The sequence below is a fragment of the Natator depressus genome, chromosome 15, assembly GCF_965152275.1.
Source record: "Natator depressus isolate rNatDep1 chromosome 15, rNatDep2.hap1, whole genome shotgun sequence".
NCBI classification, from domain to species: Eukaryota; Metazoa; Chordata; order Testudines; family Cheloniidae; genus Natator; species Natator depressus.
The window spans coordinates 5,855,955-5,871,868 of NC_134248.1; the positions used below are offsets into that span (position 1 = coordinate 5,855,955).

The window sequence follows — 15,914 nt, forward strand, 5'->3', positions numbered from 1 at the left end:
TAGATGACCAGTCTGAGGAACTGTCCTAGATTGAGGTGTCATTAGAGGAGGTTTTGGAACAAATTGATAAATTAAACAGTAATAAGTCACCAGGACCAGGTGGTATTCACTCAAGAATTCTAAAGAAACTCAAAAATGAAATTGCAGAACCACTAACTGTGGCATGTAACCTATCACTTAAATCAGCCTGTGTACCAGATGACTGGAGGATAGTTAATGTAATACCAATTTTTAAAATAGGCTTCAGAAGTGATCCTAGCAATTACAAGCTGTCAGGGTTCCTTCCCCACTCTGAACTCTAGGGTACAGATGCGGGGACCCGCATGAAAGACCCCCTAAGCTTATTCTTACCAGCTTAGGTTAAAAACTGCCCCAAGGTACAAACTTTGGCTTGACCTTGAACAGTATGCTGCCACCACCAAGCGTTTTAAACAAAGAACAGGGAAAGAGACCACTTGGAGACATCTTCCCCCCAAAATATTCCCCCAAGCCCCACACACCCCCTTTCCTGGGGAGGCTTGAGAATAGTATCCTAACCAATTGGTTACAAAATCACCGAAGACCCAAACCCCTGGATCTTGGAACAATGGAAGAATCAGTCCGGTTCTTAAAAGAAGGATATTAAAAAAAAAAAAAAAAAAAGGTAAAAATCATCTCTGTAAAATCAGGATGGAAAATACTTTACAGGGTATTCAGATTCAAAACACAGAGGATCCCCCTCTGGGCAAAACCTTAAAGTTACAGAAAACAGGAATAAACCTCCCTCTTAACACAGGGAAAATTCACATAAAACAAAAGATAAATTAATCCGCCCTGCCTGTCTTACCTATACTGGTTGCAATATTGGAGACTTGGATTAGGATGGGTTGGAGAAGATGGATTTCTCTCTGGCCTCTCTCAGTCCCAAGAGAGAACCACCATGTAAACAAAGAGCACAAACAAAAGCCTTCCCCCGCCCCCAGGATTTGAAAGTATCTTGTCCCCTTATTGGTCCTTTGGGTCAGGTGCCAGCCAGGTTAGCTGAGCTTCTTAACCCTTTACAGGTAATAGGATGTTGCCTCTGGCCAGGAGGGATTTTATAACACTGTATACAGAAAGGTGGTTACCCTTCCCTTTATATTTATGACACAAGCCAATGAGTACTAACTAAAGTACCAGACAAATTGCTTGAAACTATAGTAAAGAACAGAATAATCAGACACATAGATGAACACAATATGTTGGGGAAGAGTCAGCACAGCTTTTGTACAGGAAATCATGCCTCACCAATCTATTAGAATTCTTTGAGGATGTCAACAAACATGTAGACAACAGCAATCCAGTGGATGTAGTGTACTTAGACTTTCTGAAAGCCTTTGACAAGGTCCTTCACCAAAGGCTCTTAAGCAAAGTTAGCTGTCATGGGATAAGAGGTAAGGTTCTCTCATAGATCAGTGTATAAGCAATGGGGAAAAAAGATAGGAATAAACAGTCAGTTTTCACAGAGGAGAGAGGAAAATAGAGGGATCCCTCAAGGAGCTATACTGGGACCAATGCTGTTCAACATATTTGTAAATGATCTGGAAAAGGGACAAAGTTTGCAGATGATGCAAAATTACTCAAGATAATTAAGTGCAAAGCAGATTATAAAGAGTTACAAAGGGATCTCACAAAATTGGGTGACTGGGCAAAAAAATGGCAGATGAAATTCAGTGTCGATAAATGCAAATACTCGCAGGAACTTATACACAACTATACATACAAAGTGATGGGGTCTAAATTAGCTATTACCACTCAAGAAAGAGATTTTGGAGTCACTGTGGGTAGTTCTCTGAAAACATCCACTCAATGTTCAGCAATAATGAAAAAAGCTAACAGAATGTTAGGAGCCATTAGGAAAGGGAGTGATAATAAGACAGAAGATATCATAATGCCACTATATAAATCCATGATACGCCCACATCTTGAATACTGCGTGCAGGTCTGGTCACCCCATCTCAAAAAAGACATATTAGAATCGGAAAAGTACAGAGAAGGTAAACACAAATGATGAGGGGGCTGGAACAGCTTCCATCTGAGGAGAAATTAAAAAGACTGGGACTGGTCAGCTTAGAAAAGAGACGACTGGGGGGGATATGGTAGAGGCCTTAAAACCATGACTGGTGTGGAGAAAGGGAATAAGGAAGAACACTTAGTTACCCTTCACATAACACAAGAACCAGGGGTCACCCAATGACATTAATAGGCAGCTGGTTTAAAACAAATACGGGGAAGTACTTCTTCACAGAACACACAGTCAGCCTGTGGAACTTCTTGTAAAGGGATGTTGTGAAAGCCAAAAGTATAACTTGGGTTAAAAAAAATTAGATAGGTTCATGGAGAATAGGTCCATTAACCAAGATGGTCAGGGAGGCAACCCCATGCTCTGGGTGTCCCTAAACCTCTGATTGCCAGAAGCTGGGTCCTCACTCGATAAATGCCCTGTTCTGGTCATTCCTCCAAAGTGTCTGGCACTGGCCACTGTTAGAAGATGGGATACTGGGTTCTGTGGACCATTGGTCTGACCCAGTAGGGCCATGCTTATCTTCGTATGCTAGAATAAGCCCCTCATCTGCTCTCCCCAACATTGTATCTGCCCTCCCTTTTGGGTGTTTCCAGAGGATAGGCTAAAACCTAAACCCTCCTGCTTCAGGCCATGAGCCGCCAACCACCGATAGGGCATTTCCCCTCTGCACATGCTATTCCAGAATTGTTGGTAGAGGGTTCTTACCCCTTCCTCTGGACAGCTGGGTGTGGCCACGTTAGAAGATAGGACACTGGGCAAGGTGGAACCTTGCTGTGACCTGAGCTGGCAGGGCCTGTGTTCCTATGACACTCCGTGACAGACATTACCACTTCAGTGCAGGATCACAGATGAAAAAGCTATGCAAGACCATCCAGTCTGCCTGCTGGGGCTCTGAATAGGTGTTATTTAGCAAAGACCTCTTTGTGTTCTGTATAGAAATTAGAGATGGAAAAGAATTCCTAAACCCAGGCCAGAAGGGTCCCTACTGGCCTTCTCTAGAGTCTTGTCCAGAGTAATTTGAAGGTCCTATGTGAATGCATCAGTTTACATGGAGTTCCCATTTCAGGTGCAGGTCAGTGCTGGGAGCGCACAGGACCTTGCAGGGGCCTTAGAATTAAAACAAACACAAACACTATTCAGAGTAACAGCCATGTTAGTCTGTATTCGCAAAAAGAAAAGGAGGACTTGTGGCACCTTAGAGACTAACCAATTTATTTGAGCATAAGCTTTTGCGAGCTACAGCTCACTTCATCGGATGCTGTAGCTCACGAAAGCTTATGCTCAAATAAATTGGTTAGTCTCTAAGGTGCCACAAGTCCTCCTTTTCTTTTTACAAATACTATTCAAACCCCAGGAAATGCAGTGACAGGCGCACATCTGAATGTGAGGCATCCAGCCTAACTCTGCCCTCGGCCCCAGGGGGATTGTCTGGTGACTTGTGCTACAAGTGCAGTCATAACCCCGCCTTGCTTGGGTTTCTAGTATTTGTGTGTTTTTCCTGTTCTTGGAAGGTAACGTGCTCACCCTACTGCTCTGTGCCAGCAACCACAGCCAAGTTGTTGTGTGAGAATTTCCTCAGGGTTTGTTTTTTTTTTAAATGGTCGTCAGTCCTGCTGAAAAGAAGCCCTTCTCCTGCAGCCCTAGGAACTCAGCGGCCCATGGAGGTCCAAAGGTAGGCAATGCCTGTGGGTCTGCTGGCCCGGCACAGTCCCTTGTGGCATGCAGTCCTTGTGCTGCAGATCTCCTGTCTGCAAAAAGGGAGTCTCAGTCCTGCAAATCTCTGTAGGTCCTGAGGATCAGGGCTCCTGTCTTACAGAGCTGAGGAGGACATGTAAGAAGCAATTTCCTTCCCATTGATCTTTAAATGTTCCATGCAAGTCCCCTGCTCTCTACAGGGTCTGTGTGTGTGTCTAGGGGAATGCACGGGTTACAGAAAGGAGGAGGGTCTGAGATATGTGCAGGGGTACAGGAAGGAGGAGGAGTTTAGGGTGTGTGCAGGGGAATGTACAGGAGGGAGAGGGAACTGGGGCATACACTGCAGTTGCTCTTTATTGCTTTAGGTGATACAAAGCAGTGTGCACGCAGTAGTGAGCTGGAGCCAGTTGTTAAATTTAGAAGCCCTTTTAGAACCGGTTGTTCCGCGAGGGACAACCGGTTCTAAAAGGGTTTCTAAATTTAACAACCAGCCAAAAGTGGTGCCTTAGGCGCTGACTCCATGGGTGTTCCGGGGCTGGAGCACCCACGGGGAAAATTTGGTGGGTGCAGCGGCAGCTCCCCGCCCCGCCCCCGGCCCCAGCTCACCTCCGCTCCACCTCCTCCCCTGAACGCGCCGCCCTGCTCTGCTTCTCCGCCCCCCCCCAGCTTCCCGTGAATCAGCTGTTCATGCGGGAAGCCGGGGCGGGCTGAGAAGCAGGCGGTGGCTTTGCGCTCAGGCCCAGGGAGGCGGAGATGAGCTGAGGCGGGGGGGCGCGAGGAGGGTATTCCCCACACCGCAGCAGGTAACCCGGGGGGACAGGAGGGGGCGCGCAGGGGAACCGCTCCCCGCCCCAGCTCACCTCCACCTCCCTGGACCTGAGCGCGAAGCCGCCGCCTGCTTCTCAGCCCTCCCTGGCTTCCCGTGCGAACAGCTGATTCGCGGGAAGCCAGGGGGGGCGGAGAAGCAGAGCGGGGCGGCACGTTCAGGGGCAAGGCAGAGGCAGAGGGGAGGTGAGCTGGGGCCGGGCGCGGGGCTGCCGGTGGGCGCTCTGCACCCACCAGATTTTCCCCGCGGGTGCTCCAGCCCCGGAGCACCCAGGGAGTCGGTGCCTAAGGTGCCACTTTTGATGTGATCAGTAGGGGGAGCTGCCGCTCCCCCCATAGCTATGCTCCCCCGCCCCTAGGAGCCAGAGGGACCTGCTGGATGCTTCCTGGGAGCTGCCCCAGGTAAGCACCGCCAGGACTCCCCACCTCGCCCCCCAGCAGGTCCCTCTGGCTCTTAGGGGTGGGGTGGGCACCCACTACGGTGGCCCACGAGACCCTCCTGTCTGGTTCTGGGGGCAGTCAGGGGACAGGGGAGGGGGGTGGATGGGGCAGGGGTCCGGGGGGGGGGCTTAACCGGTTGTTAAGATTTTTGGCAGCTCATCACTCTGTGCACCCACTGACATGGTCTTATGCTATGGCTGCATCATGCTGCTCCAGAGTGGGGTGAGCAGCCAGAGCGCACTAGTGAGTCTGGCCCTGGAAGTTACAATAAATACGACCTGAGGTTGACATTTCAGATAATCACATCATTAAAAATAAACCCTAGGGACAGTCTCTGGGAGTTTCTTGTTTCATGGATGAAATTTTACAATAAAACAACCCAAGGAACTTCCCAGAAAAAAAAATCCGTTAAGAGGAGTTAAGGCTGAGAGCCCATGTCAGTAAGACAGGGTAATATACATTGCAGGGATATTGCGATAATCCTCAAAACAAGCCTTATAAACCCAGGAAAATAAAAAATCCAAATATTTTAAGATAAGCAAGGCACAGTGATGGCCAGTTGCTGGTCAGAAAGGGTAAGTATTTGCTCCAGAAAACGTTGAACAGAAACTAGAAAGTGAGAGACGGAGCAGAACCGTTTACAAAGTGAAACGCACTTTGGGTTTCCCTAGCCTGGGTTTGTCTAGCAAGACGTGCTAATGTGCTTTTAAACACCGCTCAGCACTTAGTGTAGACAAAGAGAGAGTGATGTATAAAAATGTGTTACCTGGTTGTGTTCAATCCTGGGGTCTCCTCAATAATACACAACCCTAACTACAACCTCAGCAAATACTCAGTGCTGCGAGATGTGCAGAGTCCAGGTCCCAGTGGGCTCCATGTTTGTGGGGGGAGCGTGATGTCATCACTAAGAATCATGCCATGCTGTGGAGGGGACTAATGTGTGGTGTGTAGTGGGTTTCCTTAGCTGGTGAAGTTCTGTGGGAAGAGGTGGTGTGTTGCTGCTGGTGGAAATGTACCATGAGGCCATTAGGGTCTGTCCCACAGCTTACCGTTACCTTGCTTCTACAGGTTTCACTTGTATGTTGCACTTACTGAACCTTCATCCTGGCTGCACAAAGTGTTTGTTTATGTGACTTCCTAGGGTTCTGATATGGCGAATGTAGGAGGGTTTGGGGGGGAGGCATGGAAGGGGGACAAGGATGCCCGTTTCATCCCCTGTGGTGAAGAGATATGGCAATAGGAGGAATGTCTGAGGTCCAGGGGAAGGTGAGACAGTGTGGTGGGGAGTCTGGCAGGTTAGTCTCTACCCTCTTTAACTCCCGGAGAATGCCAAGTGCCGCAGCTGCTCCACAAAAGTAGCCAGAGGTCCTCAGAGCACAGGAGCCTCACCTAAAGCTTCACAGCCCCTGCACAGGGGCTTGTAGCTCCAATGTCGAGGGAACCCCAGCTGAAACTCCTCATCTCAGCCGCGGTTTGTGGTATAAAATGGCTTCTCACAGCTCGACAGGGTACTACAGTGTAGCTGAACCAAGCAGTGAGCGCGCCCCATCTGAACACCTTTGGCTTAGCGAAAGGTGGCCTGAGCTGGAGAGCGTAAGTTCAAATCCCACCTCTTCACTGTTGGAATCTCTGGAGGAGCATGCAAAATGTTCAGGCCGTGAGCCCAGCTGCGTAAGATCCTGACCCTTGGGAACCACAGCGGCCTTTCCCCCCTGTGCTGCCCTTTCAAGATAAGTACCACCAGGGACTGTCTCAGAAACCTCGGAACTGCTGATTTGAGAAAACTCACCTAGTTCAGTCTAGACCATGCTCCCAGCAGCTGCTGCCAGAAGAAAGGTTTCTGCCTCCGTGCGTATCTGCTCTGTGCTGGGGTCTTTTGTTACATAACCAAATAGCACCAGCCCCAAGACACACTACTCAGCACGTGTTTATTTCAAAAATAGGCATCACGCCTCAGGCTAGTTGGGGCCCAGCTTGGTTTGGTGCTCCTCTGTCCCTGGCAGCTGCTCACAAACGCTCCCTCTCACCGGCTGAGCTTCATTTCCCTGTTTGAAATCTCTGGACATTTAAACAACGATGAAGGGAGAATTTCATTCTGTCACTTCCTGGGACTGAGCAGGGGGAAAGGAATGATCTGAAAACAGCTGGGAGCTAAGAATACTCAGCTCTGCGGGCCAGCTATTGCTCAACACTAGCCCTTTGGAGTCCATCCCAGCCTTCCCCTCCGTGGGCCTGGCTCTGCTTGGAGACAGGGCCGGCTCCAGGCACCAGCGAAGGAAGCAGGTGCCTGGGGCGGTCAATTAAAAGGGGCGGCACTCCATCCGTCATCGGGGCGGCATGTCCGGGTCTTTGGTGGCGGGCCCTGCAGTCTCTTCCTCTTCGGCGGCACTTTGGCGGCAGCTCAACCAGGCTTGGTTTTGGTTTTTTCTTCCTTCGCCGCTTGGGGCAGCAAAAAAGCTGGAGCTGGCCCTGCTTGGAGGAGACTGGCTTCTGCATGGGCAGCATCCTTCAGCTTTGAGGATGTTTCAGTTGTGAGCAAGTCTCTGCTCACCCAGCCACTGGGAAAGTTGTTTCGCATCCTGGAGTCATCCCGCAGCCATGCAGCCTGCTAGGCCGATCCAATGGGGGCTCTCTGGGACTTTGCCACAGATACATCTTCATTCCCCGGGGGGCAGGGCCACACTACTGCTGGCTTTTCCGTGTGCAGCGAGGAATGTGAAGAGTGGGCAGACGCTGGGCTGCCCTCTGCTCAAAGGGAGTCTCCTGCGTGCAAGAGCAGGAAGCTCAAGTCAGCGCCACATTGGACCACGCATCAAAAGAGCAGCTGGGGCAAGGATCTGCCGTTGCCTTCGCTTCCAGTCCTGATGCTGGGCTGGCCTGGCCTCTGTGCAGCCTCCTCACAGGCAATGTCAGAGTTCAGTTGGGATGGCCCCTCCTGGCCCGAACACCTATGACTCCATGAGCAGCAAGGGAAATACCAGCACACCTTTCCTCTCACTGCCCTGCCTGTGCCCCAGAAAACCTACCCTGCCTAGGAAATCAGCAGCAATACTTGGCATTAAAATACAGGAAGTATTCAACATCCAATGCACTTTCCTCCCCCCTGAACACACCTCTCTGTACACACTGATGTCCTCTCCCTGGGCCTGTACTGCCCTCCCACCTCCAGACTCAACCCTGGTGCCTTCCTCGTCATGCGGAAATGTGCCAAACTCCGCTTTGTGTCCTTACTCCTCTGGCACGTCCCACCTGAAGATCTTAAAGTGCTCTGTAAACATTCATTCAGTCTCACAACACCCCCTCCCACGTCCACGTGAGGACTGTAAAGTAAGAAATATATAGCGATCACGTCACTTGCCACTAAAATGCAGCCACCTCAGAAGCGGGACTCGGCAGCTATGTTACACTACACAGCCATCTGGGAGAGGAAATGAAGGTGAATACCACAGCCCAATTGCTACTACAGGGGAAATTTACAGAGGCCGGGTGGAATTGCCTGAGTAGGAACTTGGCTGGGCATAGCACCCTGGCTCTTACTGGAGTCTGAATGGGGTCACAGCCATTCATTCTCTATATTTTGCAAACTTATGCCTGCAATTTTTATGCCCAAAAACTGAGAGTACAAAAAGGGAGGCCAGGGTGAAAGCTTAGCCCCATCAAAGTCAGTGGGAGTTTTGCCAATGCTTTAATGGGACCAGGAGTTCTGAAATCTGCCCAAAGTGCCGTGGGATCTTTAAAGAGAGCACCTTAGCACTCCTTAGCCTGGCACTGGTCCCATATTTAGGCAAGGGCACCCCCTACCTATCCCCAAGACCTAGCTGTTCCCATTCATGTACTTACCCAGGCTGATCCTTTAGCATTTGAGAGCTGATGGTGCAAAGCGCTCTGGCTGAGTATATGGCAGGGAATACCCTGCCATTTCAGGCTGAATCTGGAAGCTTTGCCGGGCGGTATTGTCCCCCTGTGTTTGCCACATGGATGATATTCAGGTGAAACCTTTAGCACCTCCTGGGAACTATGGCAGGAAAAACCATATATCACAGCTGGCCCCTTGCCTCAGGCGAGTGGGGAAGCCGCAGTGCTGCTGTACTCTAAGCAGGAATTCAGTCTGTGTTTAGTGAGTGAACCTCCAGCAGCGTGGAAGGAGCCCATAGGAAGTGGCCAGCTTTCTCCCAGCCACTGTCAGCCTATGATTTATCTGAAAGTCACCCAGAGCCAGATGTGTGAGCCAAACAACTACAGGAAACGCTGTTCCCTGGGGGTTTGCTCTGCACAGGAACCTCCTGTTCTGAAGCTGGCACTGCATAGCCTGCCGGCTCACTCCCAAGGCAGGGCCCAATGTCTCTCTGCCGTGCACTTTCAATCAACGAGCCAGCTACTCGCAGGTTGCACCCTGGTGAGCTGCTTTCTACAGCCATTCTCTCTTCAGAGAGGAGGTGTGAGCCTTGCTCTCATGCACTGTTCAGCTGCTTCAGAGGAAGAGGCAAGAACCCCTGCAGTTGGCAATTACGGGTACACTGTCCCCAGGGAGAGTTCCTCCTGACCCCATCAGTTAGGGCTAGGTTACTTTTATCATATCTCATCTTATTTGTCTTCTTTCAAACAATCCCCATCATTTTAATCTTTCCTTATCCGGATTTTTTTCCAGGCCTCTAATCATTCTTGTCTCTGAAGCGCCTCTATTGCTACAATAGCCTTTTAGAGCTGCGTTGTCTGGAGTGGAGCACAGCATTCCACAGGAGAGCGTACCATTGAATACCTATACTGGCATGCCGAGATCTTCAGTTTTATCCTCTGTGCCAGTCCTTACGCATTTGGTTTGTTTTCTTGGTTGCTCTTGCAAGTGGAGCAGAGATCTCCACAACAATGCCCAGGTCTTCTTTATTTGGCGATGGTGTGTCCAGTTTTGGTGCCCACAATTAAAGAAGGAGGTTGATAAATTGGAGAGGGTTCAGAGAAGAGCCATGAGAATGATTAAAGGATTAGAAACCATGTCGTATAACGATAGCCTCAAAGAGCTCAATCTGTTTTGCTTAATGAAGAGAAGGTTAAGGGCCGACTTGATCATAATCTATAAGTACCTCCATGGAGAACAAATATTTAATAATGGGCTCTTCAGTCTAGCTGAGAAAGGTCTAACATTATCCAGTTACAGGAAGGTGAAACTGAACAAATTCAGACTGAAAATAAGGTGTAAATTTTTAACTGTGAGAGCAGTTAACCATTGGAACAATTTACCAAGGCTGTGGTGGATTCTCCATCACGGTCAATTTTTAAATCAAGATTGGATGCTTTTCTAAATGATTTGCTCTAGGAATTACTTTGGGGAAGTTCTCTGGCCTGGGTCATACAGTAGGTCAGATTAGATGACCACAGTAGTCCCTTCTGGCCTTGGAATCTGTGAATCAAGGACCCAGTGAGGTGTATGAGTGGTCTGAATTATTTCTCTGGATGTATATTACCTTGCATTTCAATACATATTTGGTAAAAATATTCAAATGAATAAAATATTGTTCTGGTTTGAATTATGTAAAAAGGAAACAACTTCAACATTTTGAAAATTTTCACATAATTGTTTCTCTTCTTTTTGATCAGCTCTAGCCATTGTCCATACTCCAGAAAATCATTAACACCGGGCCTGTGTCTGGCTCCAACCCAGTGGTGTCCAGTGTAGCTCAGTACCAAAAGTACATTCTGCAGATAGTTACAGCAGTTTCATTTCCCTGTGTCAAACGGCAGCTTGTTCTTCCCTCACTATTCCAAGCGCGGGGAAAGGGTATGCATTTTAATAGCATAATATACAGGGCTTCACTATATATAATGCAGCGAGCATTCAATATATAAATTTATTAACATCATTAATATCCACAATTGTTCTCTCATGACTAACATAAATAGTGTTTAATCCGCAAATTTTGCCATCACCCTTCTTCCCCTCCCCATTCCCAGACTATTAATAAAACTATTAAATAACACAGGGCCTAGTATGGAGCCTTGCCACACCTGCGCTAAACCACTTAGGTTGAAAACTGATGGTTTATTCCTACTCTTTGCTCTCTGTCTTTAGACTAGTTTCTGATCCATGACGATATTTCACCTTGCAACTCATGACAACTTAGTTGCCTTAAAACTTTCACATGAGAGACTTTGTCAAAGGCTTTTTGAAAGCCCCGATAATTATGTCAGCAGGTTCTCCCTTTACCAGCTATTTTAGTGACACATTCAAAACATTGTAATAGATTGGGGAGGTATGAGTTTCCATTTTAGAAACCATCCTGATTAGTTCAGATCGAGATGTTTTACTATTTTATTATTAATTATTATTTCAACCAATTTCCTGGTATGTAGCCCCTATTGGAAGTGCTAGGATGGCTCTGGATGGGCACTCTCTGGAAATTGAACTGGCTGTCCGGAAGTGGGAGTCTCTCTCCCCGCCAAGGTTGTACAAGGAAGATTGGAGTACACATGGGAGGTGATGTGAGAGCGCTGCTCTAAACTCTCCACTCTCTCCCGTTGCAGTGGCTCACCATGACCTGGAGAACACCATGAACTGCAGTTTCATTGAGCCACCGTCTGTAGTGGAGCAACCATCTCCCTCCTGGTCCTCCCGGGGCTCCTTCTCCTCCTTTGACACCACCGATGAGGGACCAGTGTACTGTGTACCCCATGAGGGTGAGTGGACATTGGGCAGGGTGGGCAGAGCCAGGAGCCTGATGGTGCTGCTGGATAGGATGATCCCCACTGCCACTGCTAATCAGTCTGGGCTCTCCAGCTCTGGGTTGTTCCCCTGCCACGACAGCCCCTGTGATGCAGGGGGGTTACATGCCTTCACAAGGGGGGAGTGATACAGAATGTCTGTCAGTGCACACTGGGATTGGCACCAGCCCACCCATCCGTCGAAAGACAGCCCTGCCCAACAGATGGGAGCTCAGCAGAGATGCTGCCCCGCCTGCCCCCAGTTGCACTCTTTCCTCCTCCATCTCGTTGACGTCTCAGAGGCACGCTGCCAAGGCTCATCCTGCAGGTTCCTCTGCTCGTGAAGCTGTCCAAAGTGCGTGCAATACTTTGTGTGGTTCTCCCAAGCCAATGGGATGATTCTTTCTCCTTCAGAAATAAAGCAACCAAACCAACACCCCGACAACGCCAAAGCAACTCTAAAATAAAAGCCATGGTTATTTTAGCAACCAAGAGAACAAATGTCTCTGCTCAGAATGGACACTGTTCCTACAGATCCTCATTCGGGGACACTGGGCCCAGGACTCCTGGATGCCGCACCAACCTTTAGGAGGGCCAAGCACTTCACCTCGTGGCAATCCATTTCTCAGCAGGCTCTTGTCCCAGAAACATGATTTTCTTGGACCCTAGTTGTAGGTTGTCAGCCTCCAGCATGTGGCCTTGTTATTGTACTGAGGGGTTTTGAGCTGTGTTCTGGCTGCTCCATTTCCCTAGGCTGTCTGACCAACCCCTTCAAGAGAGCCAACCCCAACATACAAACGAGGCTGCTCTGCTCTGAGGGGGTGTCTGGTGGGGATGGTATTGCAGGCCCATGTGAGGGGGTGGGTTTAAGGCCTATGGGACAATGGATGTGTGTGGGTATATAACAGGACTATAGGAAGGGGTAAAGATCCACAGGGCCGTGAATAGCAGGGACAGAAGGCCCATGGGGGTAGTATAAAGCATTGCCCGATAATAGCTTGTGTCCCAATCCTTTTCTCCCGTCCCTTTGCTGTGGGGCCCTCATGCCCCATCCTGTCTCCTGTGCACCATGGCACAGTGTAATGTATCTATGCTTTCTCTTTTGCAGAGGGTGTGGGTGAAAGCAAAGAGAGAGGCCCTGCCTGCAGCCTGGTGGAGAAGCTGGCACCCCCAATCAGCGCGGAGGAGGCTGGAGAGTACACCTTCTTGAAAGAGACGGGCTCCGTCAAGGCCTTCCAAACAGACAGCAGCGAAACTCCCCTGCTCAAATCCTCTGACAGCGAAAGGTCGTCCTGTGGCTCCGGCTCCACAAGCGGAGCCCTCTATGCCAAAATCGCCCGCCTCTCCAAGCAGTCCAAGGACGAAGATGAAAATACAATGGACACCAAAAGCCCTGGAGTGAATGGTAAATCCCCCTCCCCGGAGAGAACCAAGCCCCCTCCCCCTGATCCCTCCACAAAGCCTAAAGTGTCCTGGATTCATGGGAAGTACAACTCCAACCAGTCCAACTCGCTACCCGCTCCCAGCAGGTCCCCCGAGAGAGCGGCCATGCAGCCTGATTGCGCCGAGCACACTCAGGCCAAGAGAAAGAGAAGCCCGAGTGAGACCTCGGCTGGCCTCCATGGGAAAGCTGACGATAAGGGCAGCGCGAGGAGCAAAGAGAAGGTGCAGAAACATCTGAAAGAGCTTAGCTACCCAGAGGGCAAAGCCTCCTTCTCTGGGGAGCCCCAGTCACCATCCAAGCCCAAGCAGAAGACCAAGGCCAGTTCGGAGCAGATGGAGAACATCAATGGGGCCGTCCAAAATGCTCTGAAAAAAATGGGAAACTACCACCCAGACAGGAAAGGAGGAGAAGGCAAGGAAGTCCCCCGGAGCCCCAGTCACAGCAAGCCACGCTCTGAGGCCGTCCACCCCCATTTGTCTTCAGAGGCAGCCACTTTACTGGCTGCTCAACTGAAGGAAAAGACTCAAAGCCTCAACAAGGGCGATGGCAGCACCCGGCAAAATGGGGTGAGCCCTTTGCAGCCCCAGAGGGAGAAGCCCACCCCTCCGCAGAAAGCCAAGCGCTCTGTGGCCACCAGCAGCAGCCAGAAATCCAGCAAGCCTGTGCTGCCAACCTCCCCCAACCTGCAGAAACTGATCAGCCCCGTGTCGGAGACCATGGTCAATGAGGCCAAAAGGGCAGAGAAGCAAAATTCCAGCAGCAGCAGCCAGGAGCACGCATCCCTGGGTGACCAGACCAGCAAAAAAACACCCATTAAAAAGCCCCCTAGGAAGAAGAGCAGAGAAGCCACCTTGGAGCAGCCCAAAGCAGCCATAATGCCCCCTCAGACAGTGCAGTAGAGGAGACCCGTGGGCCCCAGGTGCTGGCCTGGTACTGCACCAGACAAGTGTTGGCGGGCAGAGGAAGCCTCTCTGCTCTCAGCAAGTCTGCAGGAAGGGTCAGTGGAAATGGAGGTCTGAACTGGGAAGTGAGCTCTGGAGAAGCCTCCGAGCCATCTCTGTCCTGCACTGGGGCCTCGGACTCTGCCCATCACAGACGCCCTCCTCCAAGCTGCGCTGTGCCCTTTGCTGTGTATCTTATCCTCATGGGGGCTGGAGCAGCTGGCATCCCATGTTTCTTTTGCAGGGAGAAGGACTGCATGGAGCTCCTCTGATGTGGAAGGGTTGGCAGGGTTGCATTGGCCTGCCCTGAGTTCGGGGGGGCTGCATGAGACTCTGAGAAGGGTCCTTGTCCTTTTGTATCAGTATTATTGGTTGCATAAGCAGTGCTTGTTTACTAGAAATCCCCGTGTTGTATTCTGCAGTAACGGATTAGCTTGCTTCCTGTATCCTAGTCCGGTCTGTCGCATTCACATTGGCGAATAGCAGCCAGAGGCCAAGGCTCTTGCTCCATGTATTAGAAGGGTAGACAAGGCTTGTGCCAGTCTTCCCTTGTTGCTAGCCATGTGCCTAAGGCCAAGGGCCCCTGTGTCGTCCATCCTCAAGGTGGCTGTGGCAGAGAGGAGTCGGCTGTGGAGCCTGTGTGATCCAGAGCAGTGGAGCACTGGGACCAGCGGTGCTCACTGTCTTGGGTTTAGTTTGTGTTTCTTCCTTGCCATTTAGCTTTTTATCTTCTGAAGATGTAAACTCCCCCGGGCATCACCTTCCTCTGCAGGCACGCTGCTTTGGTCAGTGTGGGGTCGAGCTGGTTTCGACTGATGCCCCCTCCGGTGTCTGAGGATGTTGCTGCTGGTGGTGGCTGTGAAGAAAGTACTATTTATGGCCTGACACCTGGACGCCATTCAGAAAGGCTGTCCCGGTTAAGGGGGTCCAATCCACTGGAGTTGTGTGGCGTGATTGGTACTACAGAATTTGGCACATCTGCAGAAAGCTTTCCTAATAAAAGTGTATTTCTTCTCTACCCTTGGTGCTCTCTCCTCCCATGCCCTCTGCCGATCACTGCCTGCTGCCTGGCTGCATTAAGGCTCCCACTGGGCTCCTTTTGTTTTATTTTAATGTTTAGGGTGTGAGCACCCTATCCTGGGACCCAGCCCTTCTCCCTCTGGAGGGGACATGGAGTTCCTTGCAGATTACAGGGAGGAGGCACACACCTTCAGAAGAGACCTTAAAATCCAAACATCTCAATGACACAAACCAAGTCCCCGCCTGGCACCCCTGTGCAGGGCACTCTGTATTAAATGGCTGCCCTCTCCCACCGCTGAGGTGGCTGCTTTTCAGCGAGGCACAGCTATGGGAATGGTATCATAAGCTATTAGCATTATCATTCATTTCCTCGGTCACCTCAGCCTCAGGGCCTCTGAGCTGGTTGGATTGAACCCGAAGCGACTTCTCTGCCCACTCAGCCCAAGTCCTTTATATACAAAACAAGCACCATATTGAAAAGAGGAAGCAAATAAAAGGGAAATGGAGCTGGCCCTGTATTGCCAGCCTAAAGCTTCCAAAGTTATGAGCGGGACCCGAAAAATTCATGCAAGCCAGAATTTTCAAATGAGCTAAGCAGGTAGGTGCTCGAATCTCTCTGGTGGTTACAGACAGTATAGCCATGTCTGACAAAGCCCCTCTTTGGGGCCCCAGCGGGGATGGAATCCTGGACCTCTGGATGTAAAATCATAAAACTATCCTCTCACCTGAAAACCAACTGTACTGAACACTAGCTTACAACTATAAACTGTCTAACTGCAAGAAAAACCAGATGGCTGAGCAGTCTAGA

At 50.1% G+C, this 15,914-nt stretch overlaps 1 protein-coding gene across 1 annotated transcript in view; it reads left to right on the forward strand.

Annotated features, from left to right (window-relative positions):
- SCARF2 (scavenger receptor class F member 2) overlaps window positions 1-15,066 on the forward strand; it is a 97,055-nt gene extending 81,989 nt beyond the window's left edge. The window contains exons 10-11 of the mRNA XM_074972319.1: window positions 11,525-11,677; window positions 12,810-15,066. Coding sequence (XP_074828420.1) covers window positions 11,525-11,677; window positions 12,810-14,044 — 1,388 coding nt within the window. The 3' untranslated portion in view covers window positions 14,045-15,066. The remainder of the gene's footprint in view (window positions 1-11,524; window positions 11,678-12,809) is intronic.
- Window positions 15,067-15,914: the final 848 nt, after the last annotated feature.